This window comes from Dermochelys coriacea, chromosome 1 (assembly GCF_009764565.3).
Source record: "Dermochelys coriacea isolate rDerCor1 chromosome 1, rDerCor1.pri.v4, whole genome shotgun sequence".
In the NCBI taxonomy this organism is placed as follows: Eukaryota; Metazoa; Chordata; order Testudines; family Dermochelyidae; genus Dermochelys; species Dermochelys coriacea.
The window spans coordinates 348,541,728-348,568,305 of record NC_050068.2 but is presented as its reverse complement, the minus strand read 5'-3'; the positions used below and the strand labels follow the sequence as shown (position 1 = coordinate 348,568,305).

The 26,578-nt window shown below is 45.4% G+C and overlaps 1 protein-coding gene across 2 annotated transcripts; it reads right to left on the bottom strand.

Moving 5' to 3' along the window:
- Positions 1-729: 729 nt before the first annotated feature.
- CEP41 (centrosomal protein 41) lies at positions 730-26,578 on the bottom strand. 2 transcript variants are annotated; one of them, XM_038387830.2, is made up of 11 exons: positions 26,223-26,578; positions 25,322-25,385; positions 20,971-21,018; positions 15,273-15,334; positions 14,054-14,123; positions 12,898-13,042; positions 11,416-11,582; positions 10,872-10,939; positions 8,710-8,824; positions 7,205-7,420; positions 730-5,630 (listed from the first exon to the last, which is right to left on the bottom strand). In XM_038387830.2, exons 1-11 carry the CDS (start codon positions 26,253-26,255, stop codon positions 5,485-5,487), a joined length of 1,134 nt encoding a protein of 377 aa, XP_038243758.1. In that variant the 5' UTR covers positions 26,256-26,578; the 3' UTR covers positions 730-5,484. The 2 variants fall into 2 exon arrangements, with proteins under 2 accessions (XP_038243758.1, XP_038243759.1); XM_038387831.1 differs by lacking the exon at positions 26,223-26,578 and adding an exon at positions 25,980-26,012.

Genomic DNA, 26,578 nt, shown 5'->3' with positions numbered 1-26,578 from the left:
GATCATGCCAAGATACAATTCTTTTCAGTCCAGCTTTCCAAGTGACTTTATGATAGCTGGAAACTTATGTTGGGATTCAATCACTTATCAGTATCCTCTGTTGTGTCATGGAAGAGTGATGTCCACACAATGTCCTGGAAGACAATGCAAGGGCTAACAATGGACTGACCAGGAGTCTTAAAAAAAAATGGTGCTAGTTTTTGGATCTACAATGAGCCACTCATCTAAACACATGTAAAGAACTGAGCTTGGTCCCATTGGACCTCAAGGGAGCAAGACTGGAGCCCTGCTTTGTAACAGACCAGAGAACTGGCTAAATCCTCTACTCTGCTGGTTCAAAGCCAGGGCAGGCTGGCAAAGGCCGAAAGTCATTAAGTGCAAGCCGGATGGGCTCAGTTCTTAATGGGCAAGCCCACATCTCACTAATATTGATCAGAGAATTAACTCCTCTCACCCATAAAAAGAGGTTGCTATAATTTACGGCTGAGGCACGTGGGTGGGCAAAGCTTGCCTATGCTGTATTTTTTTTAAATGGTAAACAGAGAACAGTCTCTGGCACGATCCTCTCCCCATGCCCACTATCAATTCCCCTGCCACACTGTGGGGCTGGAGCAAAGCCCCAGCCAAGGCCCTTTTTGACACCCTGGCTCTGCAGTTATTTCTCCACACTGATTTTTCTGTTAGCCCTTAAGGAAAAAAAAAAAAGTCAATTAAAACAATACTCAGCCATCCTGCATCATTTGCTTTTTATTGAATCAAACAATTTAAAAACCAGAAGACTCTATAAAAATCTATGCCATCCTCCTCCCCCCGAAAACAAAACAAAACAAAAGCACCAGCCTAATCATATGACACGGTTAAGCTAAGATGCAAAACATACGAGCCCTCAAAGACAATAAGAGGATAAGAAGATATGTTCATCAGTTCTTCCTTCGATGCACAGGATTAAGAGGATCTTAAACAACCCTGACTGGCTTAGACTCTTCCTCTGATGCAGAAAAGAGTTTCCTAGTAGCCCAGGGCAACAGAGGATTTCAGACCCTAGTACTGTAGCTGGATAATAAAAAATCCTTTGCTTCACAATCACTATTTGATTTCAACTGAGACACTCTATCCCGCCCCTCCCCTCCAATTTTACTCTGTGCATGTGTGTAACAATCCTTTTGAATGCTTGCATACTTTAGATACCTCGTATTCAAACATAAAATGTGTTATTTTTAAATTGCATTGGTCCCAGTGTTTTAAGCATGTAACTAACAAACATTCTCTTTATCCCCCCCCCCACATTTTAAACATTCAACAACATTGACCAGATGCAGCAATTTTTAGGGGCACAACATTATTGTCAATTGTCTTAAGCAAAAAGCTGATTGGATTCTGTATGAGATGCCATTTAGCTCAAGCTTTTATTTCATGATAGCGTGCAAAAGTCAGACTCTTACCGCCTGGAGGGGAGTGATGAATGCAGCCCATCAAGCTAACATGCAAACCAGCATGAGTCAATTTTAGCCTTGATGTTCAAAATTAGTAAAATACTTCACATTTTTATGACACTTTCCTAATATCAAGTAAAATCTTTTCAAAGCCTGCAACAGACATCAAATAACAAAGCCTTATAGCACCTCTGCGAAGTAAGGAAGGATTATCAGTCCCCTTTTACAGATAGGAAAACTGAGGCAGAAAGCAGTTAAGTGGCTTGCCCAAGGAGTACTTGGGAGTCCCCAGCTCCCAATTCTGGGATCAGACCACCAAACCACACTTTGCTCTCCAGTTGACTCACAATATCACTGATCAGTAAATAAAAGACAAGCCTATCAGAGTTGGCAAACGCCATCGCCTAGCTGGTTCGTTAAACATAAATAAATGCAGAAACAGACCAACAAAACCTTACTTACCTCTCACATAGTCTGACTTATGTTATCAGGTTTCTGGTAAGTCCAGTTAATATGATTGTAAGACTTACTGAGCAGATTGCTTCCTATGGCTAGACAGAAAGGAGAGAGAGAGAGATAGTACCTCACATTCACCGTCCCAATTCAACTAGTCTTGAAATCCCGCACATCTGATTAACCCAACTGTCCGATACACACAGAAATCAACTCTGTAGAAATCCAGTGTATTAGGCTATCCTTGGACAGTCAACGATTTGTACAAACTCAAAAAACCTTTTCTTTCTGACTAAATAAAATGGAACTTCCTGGATTTCCTTGGGAAGTGGGGAGCTGTAATTTATGAATTGGAATCAGGGTTCGTTACATATAAAATATATATATTTAAAAAATGTATAAAAATGCCAAATGTGGCGTAGGGTCTCAGAAGTGCTTGGAGCAAGATGTACTGGGTTAGGTGTTGGCTGGCATCTGAAACCCACTTTTAATGTCCCACTCAGCAGGCCCTATCCATAGCCCCCTTGCACATTTGATCCCAGCAGAGTGTGGGAATAGTTTGTATTCATGGGAGCTGTGTGTAGAAGGCTGCTTTCCTGCTCAGGGCTACCACATGTACACACACAGCCCACCTCCCGGAGTCTTGTCACATCCTTCTCTGTAGGAAGCCAGGTCCAGGTGGCCAGCTTAAATCCTGCATCCCCGGGGCTGTCAGCAGTTTTTGTGGCACTTGCCTATATGCAGCACCCAGATTGCACGTACTAAATAAAAATTGGTCTGTCAGTGCTATAAGGCGGAAACGAAAGCAGGGAATTTTTGGCATGCTACAGGACAACAAAGCGTCTCTCAGAAAGGTGAGTCTATGCCCATTTGCAGGGAGCTGCCTTCCCATACATGCCCTGTTCCAGTGCCACCAACTGGTTCTCTAAGGAAGGAAAGAGAAGTGAATCTATTTACAATCTTTACACCACTTAAAGACATGCTGCTGTGGCGATACACATACATTGGCAGATTGCTACAGAGGAGGAACAAGATCAAGGTAGGGCTTATCCTGAACAGTGCCACCAGAGAGGTGTGTTCTTCAGCTTGGCTTTTGAAGGTCACTAGCAGCTTCTGAGCATCCATAGTTCCCACTGAAGTTGATGAGAATTGAGAGCACTCAGCACATTGCAGTCAGCCCCTGACAGCGCTAAGCAGGATCAGCATTAGAGCACCAATCCCTGGCCACTGGAAAGTCACCTAAACGAGCAAGCACTCTTTCTACGAGGATTCAGATTAAGAGCCTTGAAAGAATTACTTCCATGGCTTTAACTGCTGCCTATATTTGACATAGTCAAGGGCCAATACCACCCTGTTAGATGAGTGCTGACCCCACTCCACTAACACCCTCTCCCCTCCATCTAAACCTACCAGCAAAATCACATCTCAGCCCCCATAATTTTCCAGTGATGGAAGCAGAAGTGTAGACAGGGTGCAAGAGTGTTGATCACTCACCCTGCTCAGAGTAGAGTGAGGCAGCACTGGGGTAATATGCCAGCACTCTGTGTAAACTTGCACTTCTCCTATTGCTAATTCCAGCTGAGCACTATCCATGGTGAATTATGAGTCTGATTTTTCTGGTGTAGATGAAACCTGAGGACAGCAAGCTTTAAAGGACAAAATAAAATAGTTGGACTAAATTCAACCAATACACTAGGTAAAAACTAGAAAGCAGGGTCCACAAGTGGCTGTCCCTTGAGTCCCCAAAACACAGCCTATGTAGGGTGAAGATAACACATCAACTAGGTTTCTACTGCTAGTGGGCTCCAAACAACTTCTAGCCAGTCACCAAGGACATTGCAAGCATAAGCCAATACTGCTGGCTTGGGACCCTTTGTGTTTGATTAAGAGGCGTTTTAAGCTTTGATACACATTATATTCAAATCCTCAGGCTCCCAGAAAGTCACCAGATTCATGGCCTCAAAAATTCTGGGCAGCCCCCACCACCAGGGAGCCTTGCTGGAATGTCATTGGGACAACTGGAGGACAGTTTTTTCTAGCCCTGCTAACGCCAAGGAAGTTATTATGACAGCAGCTGCAGAGAGACAGTCATGCAATAGACAGCAATAGTTTCACGCCTCCACTAGTCAGTTAAGACGTAGAGCCCCTCACTACTCTAGTGACCAAGACCTGCTGCCACAAGCTCCACCAGAGGCGCTCAGCAGAGCAAGTTTGAGTTCTGCCCCTTAACCTTATTTTAAGGTGATCCATATGCATCGTATCGGAAAGCAGGCTCATTAACTTCTGCCCTTCAAACTGTCTAGACCAGTGATCTTCAGCTTGCAGCTCAGAATAGCTGCGTGCATTACTCAGAGACCCACATGCCAGGTGGGAGTCTGGTCTCAGGTAGAGCGAATGAGCCTTGTTCATCTAGTGCACTCCATACCACTCCGACATACGACTCAGCAGAAAGCAACTCACTGACCAAATGGGCTGGAGAAGCCAGGATCCTTCCAAGCATCCAGGAACACCCTCTTCTCCCTCACACCCAGCAACCAAGATGGAAGCAGAAAACACTGTTGAGAAGAACGGCTGGGAGTCACCAAACAATGACAGGAAGGCTTGACATTGCAGGGCTGTGACAGAGATCTTACGACAGATCATTGTGTGATCAGTTCACTCAGCACTGCAATGTCATGAGGAAAATACCACAAAGGACCAGGACATTCCTCCAGAGTCACTCTGGGGTTCTCTTCACTACTCCAGTCACCAGCAACCTGGCTCTGCAAGCAGAAATTCACTGGGAGAGACTGAAGCCGGATGAGTCAGTGCCTTCTGTGAGCAAAGTCAGTCAGAGTTTTGCTCAGCCCATCTCAGCACCATGCCCAAAGTTGCCTTCTAATCTTATTCACAAAACAAGAAACACATTGTTACGTCGCTTCGCTCAGAACCAAAGCACTACCCCACCGCATGGAACACAGAACAAAGACCGAGTACTCAGGACACGAGGGGGGAAAGATTTTAAAAGCAAAAATATTTTGTAAACATACTGTGGATAAAGGGCCACTGTCAGGTGAAACATCATTCTGTACATTCTTTACAAGAATGCCCCTATTTGGACGGTTAAAAAAGGTGTTTTTGGTATCTCGCTCACTTGTCACTAGTTGTGCTATTCGTTTGCTCCATTTCTGTATTTCAGCTCGACACCAAGACTTTTGTTTACAGACAGTGGCTAGTCTATCCACCTTTCAGGGTCTCATGTGCTAGCACAGTGCTGCATTACTAAGATCCCAGACCCCAGGGGGAATATTTTCTAAGAACACAGATTCCACTGGTATTTTTTAAAGTTACAAATTTCATGGACCCACTTCTGTGGGTCAGAGACTTCGGGGAAAAGTTCATTTTCATAAAACAACATTATCCCTTTAGATCAGTCTTGGAAAGGGATACCTTGACTTCTTCTACTGAATGTCAGCCTGCCACACCCCACCCCTCTTGCCATTGTTAGATCATTGATTTATTTTTCCTCTTTGCAACTTTCTAAAACGACAAACGGGATGTACTGATCAGGGGTTCCCAGAACCAGGACATTCGTTTATTCAATGGAAAGAGACAGTCGTTACTTCCAGGGCTTGTTCTGGAGGCTGCTGCTGCTGAAGGAGCGGGTGGCGAGGGAGCCAGCCGGGCTGGCGGTGGGGAGGTTCTGGCTGCTCCGTACAGCCATCGCCTTGGACTCTCGGCCTGAGGAAGCACGGCTGAGACGGCCTGTGGAAGAAGAACAGAAACCCACGTGATTTTGTGCTGAACAGACAATCAGACAGAAGGGTTTTGTTTTCCTTTGCTGATAGCCGGGTCAGGGCTGATGTGAGAGACTGGGGTACAGATACAACCTGCCCTGTCATTTTTAACTGTGTCCAGATAGGCAGAGATACAGCCCAGGTACCAAACACACCTTTCACGCTCCCTCAGGAGCTAGCGACCTGCCACAGAGGGAACGTCTACACTGCAATTAGACGCCAGCTGACTTGGGCTCGTGGGGCTGTTTAACTGCAGTGGAGAAGTTCGGGCTCAGCTAGAGCCCAGACTCTAGGACCCTGAGAAGCGGGAGGGAGAGCTCCTAGCCCGAACTTCTACACTGCAGTTAAGCAGCCCTTCGAGCCACGGCCCGAGTCAGCTGGCACAGGACAGCTGCGTGTTTTTAATTGCCGTGTAGACATACCCTGAGAGGCAGGCTGTGTGGAATATGCAGGCCCAGCACTGAGAGAGCTGAACCTATCACACCACACTACAGCCCCAAGACTGCCCAATGCCAGCATTAAGGCGAGGCAGCCTGCCTGTGTAACCCACACACCTTCTGGGTGTGGTGTTCTGTCCCATCTAGTGGCACAGAGACCACTTAGAGAGAGATTAACGAGTCTGCTTTACAGCATTAGCTAACAGCCAGTTGACTTTTAGCTTATGTGGTAGAGGCTCATGCACTAGACTCCAGAGGTCCCAGGTTCAATCCCGCCCACCGCCGACCGGGGTCTGTCAATGTTACACCTGCACTTGGGAGGGGGAAGGGATGAAAAAAATTCTGCACAGAGGGTCTGAGGTGGACCTGGCGGATGGTGGGGCATGACTGCCATGGCTATGCTTGTTACCACCCACACAGTCTGTGCCTGACTCATCACCTTTCCCCAGCAAACCCTCCCACATCATTCTGGGGCCCCTAAATCCTGCACGGTGTCCCCTCATCACTGCACTCAGTCTGTCGTTTGGAAGGTTTAATCCTCTCTGACACTCCGGAGTGGGCTGGGGATGCTCCTTGCAGAGCACAGACAGCAATCTGAAAGATATACACCCTGCTGATCTGCTGCCCCCAGCAGCCCTGTGATGGACCTACACCCACATAGACCTTTCACTAGTGCAGCAAGTAGCTGGAGAAGTGATACAGCAGTGTTTTAGTGAAAGGCTGGATGAACTGGGAAAACCAGGAAATTGTCATAAGGGCTCACAGGTACTATGCAGTGTGGCACGTGCTGGCCAATCGCCTGGCCCCTGGATTATTTTGAATAGTCTATGGGACAAATCCTGAAGTCCTTACTCAGGCAAAGCTTCCATTGTCTTCAGTGAGTGTTTTAGTGCTTTATAAATACACACAAGAAAAGCCCCTGTCCACAATGGGATCAGCATGGCACAAGTTCCAGCCTACAGTCCCTGGTCAGTATGAAAAAGCACTTCCTTTCCCCAGAGAGCTGGTATAAAATGGTGCTGTAGCCAGCTCAGGGGAAGTCTATGGGAGTTTTGCAGGCATAAGGACTTCAGGGGCAGTTCCACTGTTTGTCAAGGAGTCTTACTGGCAGTATCTGAGGGGATCTGCTCCTCTTCCAGGTAGTATTCTATCTTTTGTAAATCTTCTGCAGTAAATCTCCATTTATTCTCAGCACGTGCGGGTGTCCCTCTTGGGGTGGCCCTTTTCCGGGCAGATCCAGTGTAGGTTGCCACCTGGCAAGACGTTGGGAATGAGCCAGTGACCAGTCCTTCAGGGACTTTCTGGGCAAGGACCTTCAGGCCTGGAGACAATACAGATCATATGGTTAGTGATGGCCAGTTATTTGCAGTGATTGGTCAAAACTCAACTTAACTTTCATCTCCTGATCAGAAGTGACAGAAGGACAGCTACTGATAGTACTACTCTGGAACTATGGGGTAAGGCTCAGGAGACAGCTATGTAGAGGTCACTCTTCTCAACTGCTGGAGCATTTCGAGTCATATTCCAAGAGGTACTGAACTCCCTCGACTGCCACAGGTTTCAGTGGAAGTTGAAGGTTCAGCACATTCCAGGATTAGCTCCTAGAATTTGCTCTTGGGAGCAGCAAGTCTCATGAAGCAGCTACAAGATGCAGGTTTTCAAAAGGGCTTTGGAGACTGCAGCATATTTAGGGAATAAACATGTATGATGCAAAGCATGAAAAGGAAACTAAAAGTCTAAGTGCCGCCCCCCCCCCCGCCATCTTATCATACATGCTCTTCAGGAGGGTACTGATATAAGGGATGTTAATGAAGCTAAGAGAGCCAACCTCTGCCAGGATTCCTAGGTCCTGAAGTGATGGGCTTTTTCGATTTGTTTAGAACACACAGAGGCTAGGTGTCTCAGGCTGTTCTTGGTAAAAGCTATTTACATGGTGCTGACACCATAAATCGTGGAATCAAAGTGGGCCCTCAGCGGTGGGATGGATTTGACACCACCCTTTCACCACTGGTGACTTGGGTTAAAGAATGACCTATTTAAGAGCAAGTGAAAACAAGTTGCATGACTATATATTATCCCCCCCAACCCTTGTTTACACCAAGGACATCAGAGATTATTCCCACTGTTACTTTAGCACAAGTGCCTCTCCAGTGGTGCTAGCAATGGCAGGAGCAGCAGTATGTGCAGGGCATTCTTCCACCAGCCCTACAAAAGCATTTGGTATAGACCAGATAGCAGCTTTTTTTTTTTTTTTTTTTTAAAAGATCCCACGTCCTGTTGTCCTGGTCTGAGCAGGGTTCGATGTCACAGGGGTATAAACATTGCAGTCTAGAACTCCCAGCGGGTGAGAGAATTCCTTAAAATCTCAATGCAGACAAAGCCGAGTAGATACTTGCCAAAGCTGAGCCAAATTGATGGCAGTCTCTGGCTAAGAGAGGCCCAAGACTGGAATAGCCATGGCTTTGATGGCCAGGACTGGAACACACTGGCAGAGCTGTGAATTTAGCTCTAGCCCCATATCTCATCATTTAATTCAGGCAAGCCTCGCCCCCAGCTCTCAATTTTAAGCCAAGTCCACAAATTTATGATGCAAAAGGAAATCCCCCTCACCTCCAGATAACATGAATACGTTCTCAAAGCCTCTCTCACACATGGTAGTGGCAGCCTGGCTGGCGAGTCTCTCATCATCATCATACAGGATGATAATCTTCCCATGTGCATTTTTCTGATAGACAGAGATGTTAAAGATCCTGTATATTTTTTATTAAATTTAACATGAGTTGGATGTCTGATGTCATCTTCTTGATGCTACGTAAGTGGCAGAGACAAGTTGACAAGATTAGCCTGGCGATTACAGTGGACGAGAGGCTGGAGATGAGTCAGCAGTGTGCCCTTGTTGCCAAGAAGGCTAATGGCATACTGGGCTGCATTAGTAGGAGCATTGCCAGCAGATTGAGGGAAATGATTATTCCTCTTTATTCAGCACTGGTGAGGCCACATAGGAGTATTGCGTCCAGTTTGGGGCTCCCCACTACAGAAAGGCTGTGGACAAATTGGAGAGAGTCCAGCAGAGGCAATGAAAATGATCAGGAGGCTGGGGCACATGACTTACAAGGAGAGGCTGAGGGAACTGGGCTTATTTAGTCTGCAGAAGAGAAGAGTGAGGGGGGTTTTGATAGCAGCCTTCAGCTACCTGAAGGGGGTTTCCAAAGAGGATGGAGCTCAGCTGTTCTCAGTGGTGGCAGATGACAGAACAAGGAGCAATGGTCTCGGGTTGCAGTGGGGGAGGTGTAGGCTGGATATTAGGAAACACTATTTCACTAGGAGGGTAGTGAAGCACTGGAATGGGTTACCTAGGGAGGTGGTGGAATCTCCATTATTAGAAGTTTTTAAGGCCCGGCTTGACAAAACCCTGACTGGGGTGATTTAGCTGGGGTTGGTCCTGCTTTGTGCAGGGGATTGGACTAGATGACCTCCTGAGGTCTCTTCCAACCCTAATCATCTATGATTCTATGATCTGAAGGCAGCCAAAAGGTTTGGGCTTTAACTCCCAACCTCCTGTCTATTACCAAGCTAGAATGCTTCCCCCACCCCCATTAAGTCTAGTTTTGCAAGTGGACGGGACTCTTAGTCAAGGAAAGGCAAAAATCACTTTCTCATGCTGGGGCTCAAGCCCTGAGAGTAATCCTAGAGTCATAGGCCTGGTCTACACTAAATAGTTACGCCACTCAGGGGGTGTGAAAAATCCACACCCCCACGCAACGTAGTTAAGCCAACCTAACCCCTGGTGTAAACAGCGTTAGGTTGACAGAAGCCCAGATACCGGCTCTTGGGGAGCAGGATTACCTGTGCCAATGGGAGAACCCCTCCTGTTGGCATAGGCAGCGTCTACACTGTAGCATTTCAGGTGTAAACAAGCCCATAGAATTTAAGGCCAGAAAGGACCACCAGATCACCCAGTCTGACCTCCTGTCTAACCCAGGCCACTGACATCATCCAGCCTCTGCCACACTCAGACCAACCACCAGAGTTAGACCAAAAGTATTACATCCCTCAGGAGACTAACCCATTGTGTGCCACAGGCAGCGAACAGGAGGGACCGAGGTGCAATTGATTTAGTGAGAGATACCCAGATGATCCTAGCAACTGACCCATACCCCATCCTGCAGAGGAAGGGGAAAATCCTCTGCCAATCTGACCTGTGCCATCACCCTTCTGCTGCTTAATGTAGAAACACAGAAGGTGGCAGTAAGGAGTGAGGTCTACACACAGCCATCCCTTCTCCCTGTGGGCATGGAAGTCAATAGCCTGAGATATTGCCCACTTAATCTTAAACTCTCCAGAGAAAGGTTAACCCCTGCTGTGGGGAAGCAAATGGAGCAACATTTAATGCATCAGCCAAAGAGTGTGGCACCTCAACATCAGCACTGGGTAGCCATCCAAGCTGTTCAAGTCTTGGCCCACACATCAGCACAAAATGGTCTAATCCTGAGAGCTGCAGCACGCACACAGCTCCCACTGTAGTCAATGGACTTTGCAAATGACAGGTGCTTAGTACCTGCATCTTACAGCTGTAACTCAGAATCCTAACATCAGGTAAATCACCGTCAGGATGGGAGGACCCTATCATGTCCCCTCTTGAAGTCCCAGATAAACTCCTTTTGAATGTAATGGGAGCAGGAGTTGGCTCCGTGTTCAGTCAATGCAGAAGTCATGGAGTTTCTTTGCCAAAACATTGACTCTCTAGCGCACCCACGCTTTAAAAAGGATACGTATTCCAGAATGCTATTCGTATAAGGATTCATGGTTCTAGACAGAGTTGCGATAGGATAAGAATAAGCTGCAGATACAGAAGAAAAAGGGGTTAGGGAATGAACACCTACCAAATAGCCTAGATTAAGTGACCTGATTAGGACCTGTCAGAGTACAGAGGCCTGGTTTGCAGTGAAGATAGGATTAATTTCAACTCAGCTCCTCCCTTCTCCTGCCCAGGTGCTTTGGGAAGGGAGGAGGAGAGGCTATAAGAGTGGCTGCTTGGGAGAAATAGTGGAGACAATGTCTTTGGGATCTCTCAAGCTAAGGAGTCCATTCATCATCCCCCCCTCACACCCCACCCCGCCAGTTTCCTTTTCTGCTTACGTTGGTTTATTTTGCTTTTTAATCACAGACATTGAGGCTGTCTCGATTTTCATTTTGCAGGGTAATCCTGCTGCATTCATTGAGGCCCATCTTTGGGGCAAGAAGTGTTGAACGTATTATGCAAGCAGCTGACACTGATCGAGGTTCAGAGAATCCTGCAGTGATTTCCTCCCTTACCTCCAACAATATGACATTGGTCATACGCATCTCGATCTCGTACGTCAAGCAGCAGGAACGGGCAGTCGGGGTAAGGCTGGTCTTTAGCGTTAGTGTCTTTAGCATTAGCATCAGGTTTCTTCCGCAGGTTTTTGCCTATGTCTAGCTCACCTACACCACTGATCACACTACAAAAGGAAAGAAAGCAGATTTTGATGCAAGTTCTCCTTCTGTAAGCACTTCTGTTCCTCTGTATTAAGATCAGGACACTTTTCAGTTTCTTTCTGATCCATTCACAACCTAACACAACAAGTTATCACATAAGACTATTGAAAAGGCTATTGCCACCTTTCTTCAAAATTCATTAATAAACTTAAGGAGTCAAGTGAACAGCTAGAGATCAGATTTTCTGATTTTTCCTTATGATTCCTTCTTAAAAATCTAGGATATTTATTTTCAAAGGTTCTGCACTCTCAGTCTTGGTGGCTGGTCTGGGAATACTCAGTACCTCTGAAACACAGCAAGGCCCCTTTCAGAGAAGGTTTTCTGAAAGAGCGTGCTGCATCATTTGCTAAGGGGAGAGTGGTTAAAAGTTCTAGTATTTCAGTAGGTTACCAAAATGGAGATTTTGGTAGTTCATTCACAGTAAATTATTTGCCTATTCTCTGCAAGCAGCATGCTGCACAGATTGTGCACGCCATCACCAAGCTGGAGGCGAGATGCTTAAGAGTGAACATCTACATGGTGATCATACCACTGGGTCCTATTCAAGATAGGTTGATTGATAGCCAAGATACACAAGGTACCAGCCTGACAGCCTTGGAGATCAAATCCTCCATTAACCCAGACAGACTATGGGTAGTGGTGGTACAAGATTCCCCCCTACTTCTTTCTAATATGCCTCAGACCTGGAAGGGACCATATCTAGAAAAGACGAGAGCTCAATTTCCATGATCCAATCACTAGCACTTCCATTAAGACCATCAACAAGGACACATTAGTTTCAGTTTGGTGGTGGCAGTTCGTAATGCAGATTCTTGAACAACAGGATTTGGACTGAGTCACACGATCTCATTTCAGGTCGGTCACTGGACAGCTGCAGGATGGTAACAGCTTCCAGTCCCTACCATCCAGGCCAGGATTCAAACCTGAAAAACTCTGCCTCCCACTGCAACCCCAAGTCTGTGGCGTTAGGATTTCTAACTCCAAACCTAACATGCTACTGGGAATGTTTTGCAATGACTAGAAATGCAACAATGAATTATTTGCAAACAAATGCTTCTGACAAAAGATGGTGTCTGAGTCACTTGAGATCTCACTGGAATTAGCTGTTAATTGATGACAAGTCCATGAAAGCAGCCACCTACAGTACTAGAAAAACTGAGACTTCTTATACGAGACATTTGGAAGGGACAGGTGGAGCGTACCACAGCTGGTGGGGAAATAGGAGGAATATAGTAGGTGGGAGAGGAAAGCCGTTCTTTGTGCATTGCTATCAGGTACCTTTGCAGAGTAGACCGATACGATTCCCCTGCTCCCGTGTTGTTTATGAACAGGACTGGACTGGCTGGCTTCTCTGTGGGGCTTCCTTTCCCGTTAGTCCCAGCTGTGAGCTCAGCATCAGTCTCTGAAATAACAGTATCACCATCTAAAAGGGCAAAAAGGTAATGGAAAAGTAAGTTGCTTGTGGATGAATGACTCACATATTTGTAAACTCAAAGACCAAATTCCATTCTTGGAAGCGCGAGTGCTACAGGATTTGGTGTTTGTTATTAATCTCTTACATTTAAGACACCGTGCTCTCTCTCAAAGGATCCCAAAGAGTCATTAAAAAAACAAACAAAATCTAAGCACTGGTCCTGAACCAAACTCCATATCTCAGCATGGCTGAACGTGCGGGAAGTTTGGACATGTTTCTAAATTTTACCATTAGTACTTCATCTCTGTAATGGGCCAAATCAAAGCCAGGAGCCAGACATCTCAGAACACTGGGAGAATTTTGCATCTAGACCTTGATTTTGTAAGTCAGGCCCATTTCTACTAGATATAAGGATCCTTCTCCCACTACTGAAATGCTGCCCCCTATGGCAACCTGCAACACTAGACAGGAGAACAGGAGGTTAGGGGTATGCTCTGGGGGTTTTTTTGTTTTTTTTAAAAGAAGCTTGAAAGGAAGTGTGTAAAGAAGCACATATCCAATAGAAACTACCAGGAAAATCAGCCAAACACATTCTGTACCAGAGATTATGATCACAATAGTAGGGCCAGCACCCCAATCTTTCTAAAAGTGGCCATGTGATCATTAATGGCTTAGGACCTCAGTTCTAATTATTATCCAAAAAACAATACCTGCTTCAGTAATAAAAGGGCCATGTACCGGGCCATCAACACTACTCCCAAGAGTGCCATAGTCGGAAGTTTCCTATCCAAGAACTGATCAGATCCAAATCTGCTTAGCTTAATGAGCTCATAGCCCACGGCAAAACGGCTGCATACTAAAACTATTTTTCGCTCCAATTAGACAAAATTCAGCAAGTTGTCAAGTGAGTTTGCAAACATGATGTTTTCTAAGACACTGAACTCCAGAATCAGAGGACACAGCTCAAGTTCAAACACTGCAATCCAGTGCGTCTCATCATCCCTACAATAAAATCATTACCTTCCAGCTTCTGGATCTCCTCAGCTGACACTTCTAATGTTTCATCAGATAGAGAAGCAACTTGGATGACCTGTAGGAAACAATAATAAACCTGGTTCAAGTGTTTTGTTGGAGCAGGGGCAGCAGCACTGGCTTTTCAAATAATCAGAGCATTCTGCGCACCAGAACACATGGAGTGAGGACATCCCCTCCGTTGGGCCAAGGTTGCAAATGTGACTCCATGCCCCCACGTCACACAGAGGTCTCACATCTTAAATTAAAACAAAAAGCCACTCAGCTTCAGAATGAAGAGACCCCAGATAGTCCATAGACATATCCCTTAAAAATCATAGCGGGTTCTGACATTTATAGAACATTACCTCTAAGTTGTGATCTACACATTGCAGAGCCTTCACTAGCTTAGCGAAAAAGACTTGTAGCATTAATCTGCAATCGTGCAAGAAGCCTTATTTAATATAATATAATGCATTCATAAATTAGGGGCCAACCCTACATGCCTCACTCATACATGTAATCCTATTGAAGGCAGTGGAACTAATCCTATATAAGGATTGAAGGAGGGGGCCTCTACCAAAGCAAATTTATGTTCTATTTTAGGAAGGGGAGGGGAAGGAGTCTTCCCTTTCAGGTTTTTACTAGTTACCTTGGCCCATGTGCTCTGGCTTCTGTACTTTCTGATTATGCTTTGTTTCATTTTTTAATATTTTACTTCATTGGTATGTTGCATTTTTCCACAAAGAAACACACAAAAACCTCTAAACATAACAACCCTCCAGTCTTTTAGAGTTATGATTTCAACTGGGCACTACATGCGGTGACTACTTTGTTTAAACCACTTACAGCCCCATTCATTAGGCAATCTCTAAGCACCTTACGAAGGGTGCATTATTATTACAAATCCATTTTACAGATGGGCAGAACTGAGTGTTCTAAAGCATTCACTAATTCGGAAGCTCCATATAAGTGCTGACAACTCAGAGTTTCCATTGACTTCAGTTGCAGCGAAGGGTGCTCAGTACCTCTAAAAGTTATGGCCTAAGTGATTTACTTGATATAAAACACAAGTGTGTACAGGGGAACAATGGCAACAGCCTGTCCTCCAGAAAAAGCTTCAAGTGCAACAAAAATAACATTAGTCACAATATAAGAGTGGGGCTAACAGGAACCTCATCACAAGCAGGCAATTTTCAGAAGCCAGCTGGGAAATAGTCATACGTACCAGCTGGGCAAAAGTAGTCACTTTCAGCCTCTTGAATAGCTCATCTTTTTTGTATCTGTAATCTTTAACAGAAAGAAAGAGTATGTATTTTCCCACATCCATTCAATGCATCAAAAGGATGAGAATTAGTGAGAGCCATTAGCACACAACCAAACCTATAAAGAGACTAAAATTTCTGGGTGATACAGGCTACTGTAACTAATGGGAAGGTCAGAACAAACCTGAAGGTCCAAAAGAATTTACACCTCGGACAGATCCTGTCCTACTTATTCTAAATACGCATTTCTTGAGGGATGTTTGGTTGAGCTATTTCCACTACCCCAGAGCAGGAAGAGTTCACAAATTCAGCATTCTTATGGCAGGTCTGAGAAGAAAGGACACTGCACCGGTCCAGACTCCTTCCCCACAAGCTCCCCTTAACTTTGGTGAGCTAATCTCCCCTGCTGTTCGGTTCAAACCCATTGCTGCTGCAAAGCCTCTTGAGCCACAGACAATGTCCCTACGACCTACATTTTTATCTCATGCGTTGTTTATAGCAGAGTTAGATGACAAGCATTCTGAGCTAGGGGTTGGGTCTAAGTTTAAGAAACTGCTGTGTACAAGTCATAATTTGCATACTATAATTGATTGGTGAAAATGCTTCAGGTTTTCCTACTTTATTTTCAATAAAAGTCAAATCTGGGACCCCACTGGTTATGTCAGTATGACAATCTACAGAGGAGTGCGATTCTCACGAGACACTAGAGTACAGACAAGTGAACATTACACAGTTCTGACATGGATACTGCATTCAGGGTTGGAACCCTTGTTACCAGAAAGATATCAGACTAATTGTATGTAAGGATGAGGCAGGCTCTCAAACAGCCACAAAAGTGATCGGAGGGATTGGCCTACGAAAAAAGATTAACAAAGCTAAATATAGATCATCTGGCTAAGAGATGACTAAGAGGGGCAATATAACAGTGGACAGAGAAGACTCCACAGAAAGGAGGGGAGAAATTCTTTAGTGTGATACAGAAGGAGTAGTGGGGTAAAGGTAAGAAAGGAAAATGTAAGATGAATATCAGGAAAAACTTCTTGATGTGAATCTGTTAGGATGTGAAAGTCTCCCAAGCAAAGCTGTAGAAGCCTCCTTCCTTGGGGCATTTAAAACTAGACAGGACAGAGCACTGGAGACTGTCCAGTAAGGAACAACCCTGCACTGGCAGGGGGGATGCACCAGATGTCCTAATACGGCTTTACCGTCTCTAGGGTCTGCAACTGTTACAAAAGATTATTATGCGCACAACTTTTTAAAACACTCAAAGCCCCGTGTTTCCTTCCCTCATCCACACTCTATGGGCTGTAGCCCTTTAAGAAAACCAAAATAGGGCCAATCATTCCTCCATTCCTTTACTTCTTCCCCACTGAAGTCACAGGTCAGGGAATCATCGTCAGAAGGATGTTAATAATTTTAAGAACATGTCCCAGAAATCTCACTCCAGCTGGGGACTGATAATGGAATGCAGACCCTTTATCAAATCCAGGCTGCTAGGGACTTAACATTGCTACCATCTGTTGACTATTCCATGATTTATGTAAAGGAATTTGCTGGGTCTCAATCCAGATCCCAGCAGACACCACAAGATCACCAACAGAATTAGTACTAATCAGTTCTCTTGCTGACATTCTCTCGGTTGAGAAGACTTGGGAGACTGTGGGCCATGGAGACTGAACTCCCCTCACTATCCATAGGTCTTGGCTACATATGGAGTGGGAGTAGGGAGAAGTTTTGCATTGCCAGTGCCTATAATTGCCCTTCAGTCTCCAGGGCACTTTTCAGCCTGACCGTCACATAAAACAGACCCCATGAGCATCCCCACCAGCTTTTGCATACATAATTTGAAACATTCTCTAGCCTCGCTATTTGCTTACTCTCAGACACACACTTCCTGGGGGAAATTTGGCGGAACCATTTCCACTGCCCTAGAGCAGGAAGAGTCCACAAATTCAGCATCCTGCCCTACACGAGATCTGTTAAAACATAGAGAGTAATTACTAGGTCCTAAGTGCCCCATACTGGTCTGTGCCAAAGTAGAGCAGAAAAAAAAAATACAGGTGTAAAATCTTGAAACCCTCTTACAAAGGTGACCATGGGATCCATTAACGTGCCTTCAAAACCTTGGTTATAAAGTTTCATATGAAAAATCTGCACATAAGATAAATCCTGTGAAATGAGCTACCTTGGACATATGAAAGACTGGGGTGACCCTTGTGGTTCCAGCAAGACTAGATGTTTCAAGCCTTATGCTTAGACCATTAAGCCACCTCCTGCACCTCCATTCTTATTAGCCAGTGTCCTAAACACCAACATGACTCACAACTAATGGAAACATCTTTCTTCTGAACAGCTTTTGCTTCTCTTGCCTGATGCAACAAAACTCAAACCCCCTAAAGTCAATGTAATTTGTCTCCCAAGGCTGAGATCCCCAGCCATGGCTCGGAGATGATCCCTCCCTCAGTTCAGTTGTCTGGATGAAAGAAGTGAAGATAAAGCCCAATTATAGTTTAAGAAAAAGGTTTTGAAGACTTATGTATAAAAGTCAATGGATCCTTATTTTTTGAATCATAATGACTAATACAATAATTAAATATTGCAACTACTGGATGGTGTTTAATCTTCTACAAACCAGGTTTATTTACAAAAAAAGAAGCTGTCACAAATCTTTACAGTTTCAGAGTAGCAGCCGTGTTAGTCTGTATTCGCAAAAAGAAAAGGAGTACTTGTGGCACCTTAGAGACTAACAAATTTATTAGAGCATAAGCTTTCGTGAGCTACAGCTCACTTCATCGGATGCATCCGATGAAGTGAGCTGTAGCTCACGAAAGCTTATGCTCTAATAAATTTGTTAGTCTCTAAGGTGCCACAAGTACTCCTTTTCTTTTTGCGAATCTTTACGACTTCATTCTACCCCCTAGCAGTTTGTATGAGCTCAGAGGACTATCACTTTTATCAAATCTGTATCTGAAATGGAACAAATCATATCAAATAATTTGTTGGAGACTTGCACTGAACGGCAGAAAGCTCAGGAAAATGCTGCTTCTGATTGCAATATCAACATTACGTACCTGGCTCTGACTCAGAAGATCCATTTCGATTTTCTGACATTATGAATCAAGGATCTGGTATTAAACTGTAACTGTCCTGCTGAATATTTACAAAGCCTTGTTTCCCTGGGCTTCAGCAATGAGCGAAGCAATATATATTTAAGAATGGATCAGATCTTGCAGCAGCTTCTCTCAAGTCTCTGCTTCAAAGGACTAAAATCAGAGTTTCAGCTATCTTATCAGTTTTGATTTTCCAGCAGGTTTACAGTATTGAGTCTGACTCTCTCAAGTTACACAAGAGACAGAGAATTGACTGTACTAGGCATCTGATGTTGTGTCCAACTGGTGTCATCTATCCATGAGAAATCAAGGGGGAAAAAGTTTCTAAATTGCCCAGGAACACAAGATGCCCATTCAGCAGAAATGTGATGAGAAAACCTCTACTGTACTCTAGAGCTGGGGTTTAAACAACACGTCTTCAGCACAAAAGGAAATTAGATTCACAGCAGAGTTTAAAACTGAAGACAGCAACACAACAAGATTTGTGGTACAGATACCACTGGACTGCCACTGCTTTTTACATACTGAAATCTTAGTCAATTGATCAACAAAAGATAGCGTGAAACAAGATAATTTTCTTTTTCGTTTTACCAAGAGACTCACAACTAAAAACAAAGAAGAGGGAGCAAAAAGTGAAAGAACATTTTTTTTACCAACTCAGCAATCAAAACTTTTGTATTTCAGATGTGTGATCTCCCTTGTAATCTGAACTTTATAGTGTTAAAGGGACAGCATAAAATAGTTTTTAAAAACCCTGAAAATGGGCATACAAAATCCTAATGATCTTTGCGTTTTGTGACTTTTTTCTTCACCTCTCAATAAAAGCAGGGTTATTTGGATTTAAATAATTTTCCTGCCTTCCCATGCATTAATAGCAGTGCTGGAGATTGAGAACAAGAAAGCAAAACTGACTAGAAATAGAAAGTGACAGTGACTAGCCTAGTTTCACTGGCCAAACTAAGTGAAATGCAACAGAAAGACACTAAGTGGTGAGGAGTAGTTAGGGTTTCATCAGCTTCAAAATCTACAGAGTTAAGAAATGCTGGGGCAAATTCACCCCATAATAACTCCACTGACTTCAGTGGGTTTACACAGGGATGAACACAGCTCATTTACTTCTTAACAAAGTGTCCTGTTAAAAGTCTAACTATATCAGAATCAAGGCCTCAGGTTCAAGCACACAACCAGCTGAAGTAGAAACAAAAGCCATTTAACTCTAAAGAGATTACAGATAGCTCCTGTAGAGGTAGGTATTTTAGTTATGCCATTTACAATCAGCTTAGGTTCACTATGGTTAATACAATTGCCTCCTACCACTCCTGTGGAACAGTTTGTCTATCAAACCTAACATTGCCTTTACTGGATAGAACAGGGGTGGCCAGCCTGAGAAGGAGCCAGAATTTACCAATGTACATTGCCAAAGAGCCACAGTAATATGTCAGCAGCCCCTCATCAGCTCCCCAGCGCCTCCTGGCTGCCAGCAGCTCCCAACAATCAGCGCCTCCCTCTCCCCACCCCTGTCCACTGCAATCAGTTGTTTCACGTGCACAGGAGGCTATGGGGGGGAGGAGCAGGGCATGGCAGGCTCAGGGGAAGGGGCAGGGGCCTTGCAGGAAGGAGTGAAGCGGGGGCATGGCTTGGAGTAGAGCAGGGGGTTGAGCAGTGAGCACCCCCCAGCACATTGGAAAGTTAGCATCTATAGCTCCAGCCCTGGAATCAGTGCCTAGGTAAGGAGCCGCACATTAACCTCTGAAGAGCCACATGCGGCTCCGGAGCCACAGGCTGGCCCCCCGTAGGATAGAAGGTCATTGGCAGACCTGTCCAAGTGTGTGCGAGGTCATCTTCTAGTGGCCATGGTGTACAGATAATCCAGAAAAGCAAGGGCAGGCAAGGAAGAAGAGAGAAGGAATTGTTATGGTTTGAGGAAGAAGAAGAAAAGACAATTTCCAAGATTTTGGGAGACGCGAGAACAAGCCAACATACAACCTAAAAACAGTAGTTTGGGCATAAATAACACCTGTCCTTCTAAGCCTGACCAGGGTGGCTTTAGGAATAAATGTAGACAGTTGTCTACAGCACCATAGGAACAGTACTAGACTACTAAGATCCCTCATCACCAAGCCAGTCCTGAACTCGTCTTTTCCACCTGCAGAATTCTTTGTGCTTGGTCCCTCCCTCCCACAGTCTATCCTCATTTGTCCTCAGTAATGCAATGTGCCCCAGGCATCTTACTGTTTCTGGATGAGCTCCCAGAACTCTCTGCTCTGGTGCTTTATTTAAAAGCCCAACTGTAAAGGCTTTTGGTAATCACACTGGGAAATTAAAGGTGCTAGATGCAGAAACAGGATAGATATCCAAAAGAGATTTTGGTACACTATCTCTGCACCACGCCCTCTGAATGCTTATAGCACCTATTTTTAGTTAATGGGATTTGGGCACAGGTCCCAAGAGCAGATTACACCACTCGTTTCCACAATGAAGGGACCAGGATTCACTGTGCACCTTTCAACAAACCCCTTGAGTTAACCTCCACTCCGCATACATTACTCACTTCTCTTGATCTCTTCCAATTTCTCAATGTATTTGGTCAGGCTGTTTCCTACAACAGAGAACAAGCACTTTGTAACAGATTGTTTTTATAATAAGAGTTTTCATAACATGAATGCTTAAACGCTTATAAAGGAAGAAGACTGGATTCTAGCAGCCTAGCAACTCTGGGAGAAGCAACGCTTGCACCAGCTCCCCCATTACCATGATGAGTCCACCCAATACCAAAAAGGAACAAGGAAGGAGTTTCTCCTCTTAATAAACATCTCTCATGATGAGGGGTCTAGCTGAACAGCCAGGTCAGACAAAAAACGGTCTGAACAGACGCAGGCAAGCATACATGGAATGGGCAGTGCTCAGTAGGTCCAAGCCTGTAAATACTTGGGAGGAGGTGGTCTTTGGGAGGCTCAGTGGCTAGCAGGAACTCAAATTGTTTCGAAAAACCTTATTTTTAAAGGATGTGTTTAAGTGCTATGCAGTAAGCCAGCGAGCATTCCACTTAATTTATTAGCAGAATTTGCAGTAAAGTGATTCAAAGGCATCCACAGTCTGCCAACCAAAACAGCAGCACGCTTAGAAGTGCTGACCGGGCTTGTCTGCAGACTACTGGTTCCACCCAGAATTCCCCTGCCAATTAAAAGCACATGTGGTTTTGGCACTGCTTTGCAGAATGGAGACGTGATCGTTACAAAGGATGTTATCTGGGACATCTACAATGTGATTCGAGGAGGGGACCTGCAGTCACAACTTCGGGGTTCTATTCCTGGCTCTGACCACTACTTCTAAGTCGTTTTCTCTCTCATTAACTCTGACATAGGGGTAAGTATTACTGGGAAAGATTCTGCTCTGTTACCCCAGTGTAAATGCAGAGTAACTTCCTTGACTTCCAGAGTTACTCTTGATTTACACCAATTAATGAATCAGAATTTTCCCCAGTGCTACTTACCCCTACCTCACAGAGGGACTGAAATTTAGATGTTTCATGTCTTAATTTAGATTCTACGGTTTCTTGGGCAGGAACCATAGGTGCTGACTCCGTGGGTGCTCTGGGCCTGGAGCACCCACAGGGAAAAATTAGTGGGTGCTCTGCACCCACCGGCAGCCAAGCTCCCCTCCCTTCCCGCCCCACCTCCTCCCCCGCCTCCATTTGGCCACTGTTTGGCCGCTCCCGGGGGAGGGGGAAAGAAGCGAGAACGTGGCGCGTTCAGGGAGGAGGTGGGGAAGAGGTGGGGCCGGGGCGGGGATTTGGGTAAGGAGTTGGAATGGGGCAGGGAGGGGGTGGAGTTGGGGTGGGGACTTTGGGGAAGGGGTTGGAATGGGAGTGGGGCAGGGGTGGAGTTGGGGCAGGGCCGGGGGCAGAAGGGGGTTGAGCACTCATCGGCAGGAGCTGAAGTCGGTGCCTATGGCAGGAACTCTGTCTCTCTATGTGTTTGTTCAGTATTCAAGGTGTGTTAAGCACTACCATAACCTACATAGTTTATAATAAATATCTTAAGTGTCTGGAGCTCCTCGGATACAGTCACAGTTTATACTATGTCAGATGGAGCAAGTCTGATCTCTACCAGGAGAACATTTTTTAATTTCATTCAAAGGTCTGGTCTCCACCTGAAAAGTAGGTCGAACCATGTACATTGCTTGGGGTGTGAAAAATTCACACACCACACCCCCCCAAGAGACATAGTTAAGTTGACCTAAGCTTGAGCGTAGACACCACTAGGTCAATGGAAGACAGCAACTGCCTCTTGCAGGGGTGGATTAACTATAGCAATGGAAAACCATTTCCATCGCCATAGCAGAAGTGTCTACACTACAGTTCTACAGCAGCACAGCTGCAGTGCCATAGCTGTGTCACTGTAGCATCTATAGCTTAGACAGAGCCATAACCTGAGGGCTGGTCTACACTACAAAGTTAGGTTGACTTAACCACATTGCTCAGGCCTGTGAAAAATGTCATGCCTTGTGCAATGTAATTAAGCCAACCAAAGCCATGGAGTAGGAATTGCTAGGTCAATGGAAGAATTCTTCCATCGACCTAGCAATTGCCTCTCAGAGAGGTGGATTTACTACAGTGACAGAAGAACTCCTTCCTTTGCTGTAGAGAGCACCTATACTACAGTGCTACAGCAGCGCTTAGCATTTATAGTGTAGACATATCCTGAGATGGACAGGGAGACACTGAAGGTTAAGCAATATAGTCCTGTTTCCAGCGTTAACTTGGCTTCTGCATTCTAGATCCCTTAGAGGAGTGAAAGGAAGACTATTAACAGGGCATTTGCAACAGTTAACATAAGAAAACAATTAAGATACAAAAGGAGTACTTGTGGCACCTTAGAGACTAACAAATTTATTTGAGCATAAGCTTTCGTGAGCTACAGCTCACTTCAAGCTTATGCTTAAATAAATTTGTTAGTCTCTAAGGTGCCACAAGTACTCCTTTTCTTTTTTGCGAATACAGACTAACACAGTTGCTACTCTGAAACCAATTAAGATACAAATAGGCATTCAGGTGACAACAGGCTCAAGAAGAAAACTAATTCTGGAAGTATCCTGAAAGTTCTGATGTGGGACTTGAGACAATAGAGATGAGGTGATGGAGGAAAAGAATTGGGAGATGAGGTTAGATTTTTAGATTTGCTCCAAAAACAAAGGTCTGAGATGGGTTGAAAAGGTAGATAAAAAGGGCACTCATACAAGTCAAAGAGTTCAGTCTTTGACGCATTTGTTAATTAGAAATATTGTGTGGTCAAGAAATGACTGTGTGAAATTTGGGTCCTTTTAACACAGGAAAATCTGGAGAAATTGAAGACCCATCCCCTTAGCCTAGCATTTAGTTAATTATTTACCTGCCTTTTGTTTTGTTTCTTACATTGTGATGCTTTAATAATTTCTAGCATATTATACTCATTTGAGGGAGATGCATTCGGGAGTATCTGTCCTAGAATCAGAGTCCAATGACATTTCATAATGGGAAAAGATAAAAGGACCAAGGTTAGATTCTTAAGAATCCAGAGAAGGAGGATAGTTCCATCAATGGCTATTAGCCAAGATGGTCAGGAATGCAACCCCATGTTCTGGGTGTCCCTAGGCCTCTGAATGCCAGATGCTGGGACTGGATGACAGGGAATGGCTCACTTTGTGACTGCCCTGTTCTCTTCATTCCCTTTGATGCATCTGGCATTTGCCATTGTTGGAAAACAAGATACTGGACTAGATGGACTATTGGTCTGACCCAGTATGGCCATTTTTATGTTCTTATGAAGAGGAAAATGAAAAGCTGAAACACAAGACCAGGAATCAAGAGATCTAGGTTTAGTCCCAGCTCTGCTTCCGATTCACTGAGACATCTTGGGCAAGTGACTTAACTGCTCTGTGCCTCAGTTTCCCCCAAACATAAAATGGGAATATTTGCTCACCTACCACAAAGGGAGAGTTGATGATGATCAGTGTTTGGAGAGCAGTTTGAGGACATAAACAGCTAAAGATTATATATGATGATAACTTCTATAGTAAGTCACATGGGAACTCATCCCACCTGATCCTGCTCCCCCAGTTGTGCATTTACTTTAGAAGGGACGACTGTCATCTAGTCTGACCTGCAACTTCTAACACATGCCATACACAGAACTTCCCCAAAATAAAGCCTGTTTGAACTAGACTACATATGTACACTAGCGTTAAGACTACAATTCAAGAGTTGTAAAGAACCATCACACAATAGGTATAACCTATTAAATGACAGCTAAGATAGAGGAGAGGGTAACACGATATATCTACAAGTATTCAAATGGTGAAAAAACAAGGCAAGAAAATAACTTAGGATGGTCCAACGGGACATAACTAGTTGTAGTGGAATGAAAATGAAGGAGCAAAAGTTTAGGTTGTATAATCAGGAAAAAAATTAACAGGTACCTATTAACTGGTGGCATAATTTACAAGGGAAAGTGGTGGAAGCATCACTTAAGACATTTAAAAAATCATCAGACAAGTCACATGAAACACACAAAATATAATTCTGTGTTAGCAAGGAAAAGGATGGGGAAATGGAAGGGGGAAATCTAACAGGGGCCTTTAAAATACTAGCTTTAATTTCAAATCATGGGTAAAACAATAGCATCTATAAAAAGGATACACTAGAAAAGTCAGGGCCATGAATTTTACTGAGCACTGTTACATCTGGGGTCTGACATCAACAGTCAGTTGAGAGGCTCCAATTATGACCAAAAATTTGAAGTTATTTCAGTGCAAATTTTAAATAGTTGGCTGAACACAGGGAGTTAGAGGTGTAACATAACGTACTTGGGTATAATTTGACATCTGATTAGCTGATTCTTACACAAGGTGATATTTTCACTTACCTGTGTCAAGGCGAGATTTTATGTGTTGATATTTAGGATTCTGTGGAATTCTTTTGGTCAAACACTGTTTAGGGGTGGAAAAAAGACAGGCCTTGACTACGTAGCCATCTATTGGCTGCAGGTGCTGCAAGCCCTTTAGTGAGACTGCTTCAACGAGTCTCTCTAGAAAAGCCCTAAACAGCTGGAGAAAAAAAATGTGTATGGGGGGGACACAGAGCTGGGCCACCACATCCCTTACAGATAAACTATAGCCAGAGAAAGCCTGAACTCATTTTAAATGGCCTCTGTACCTCAGTCAGCAAGCCTGTTTGATGGTGCAACACCTCAAGGCCCCTTGTTCTGGGGTAAGAGAAGGAAAACCCTTTAACCTCTCAACTTCCATTTCAGGATCTCCCCACAGTATAATTTCTCCCCCTCACCCATACAAAGAGGCCACAGCAAAGGGCCCCCCCCCAGGGGATTCTCCCTCCAACGCTCCCCCCCCCCCACCCGTCTGCTGGCAACGTCCACCTTCCTCCCCCCAGAAGCCTCTCCCAGCTCCTCTAGGGACCCGTGGGATTCCTGCCTGAACCTGCTTCCACCTCTAGCCCCTCTCCCGGGATCATCCAGCCTCACCCCCTTGACCTGAGCTCCCCCTGCCAGGGGCTTCATTTCTCACCCCCTCCAGGATCATCCAGCACCAATCCCAGGACCAGCCCCCAGGTCTCAGGGATTGTCCCCCCCCCGATCACGCAGCACGGCCCCTTGGACCCCCCGCCCCCTGGGATTCGCTTCTCTCGCCCCTTCAGGATCGGGTCCAGCACTACCCGCGGGGCGGGGCGGGGCGGGGCGGGGCCGGGCCGGGCCGGGCCAGCCCCCTCCCAGGGATCCCCGACGCGGCCCCCCCGCTCCGCTCTCTCACCGCCGGGTCCCCGATGCGCCTCCTTCCCGACATTTTTTCAAACTGGCAGCTGAGCGGTGACACCAGCCCCCAGCACCGCCCCCTCCGCCTCGAGCGAGCCCCCCCCCTCCAACAACCCGCCCGCCCATTGGCCGGCCGCCGGGCCGCGAACCAATCACGCGTTCCCTTGCTGGCGGAGCGGGAGGTGGGGCCCGGCACGCGCGGACAGCGATCAAAGGTAACCTGGCAACGCGGGACGCCGCCGCCGCCGGCCGCATTGTGCCGCGGGGGGCCGGCGCGCGCCCGCTGTCTCGCGCCGCAGCCGAGTCGCCGAGGGCGCCCTGCGCTCCGGGGACCCCGCCCCCTCCACGAGCGGC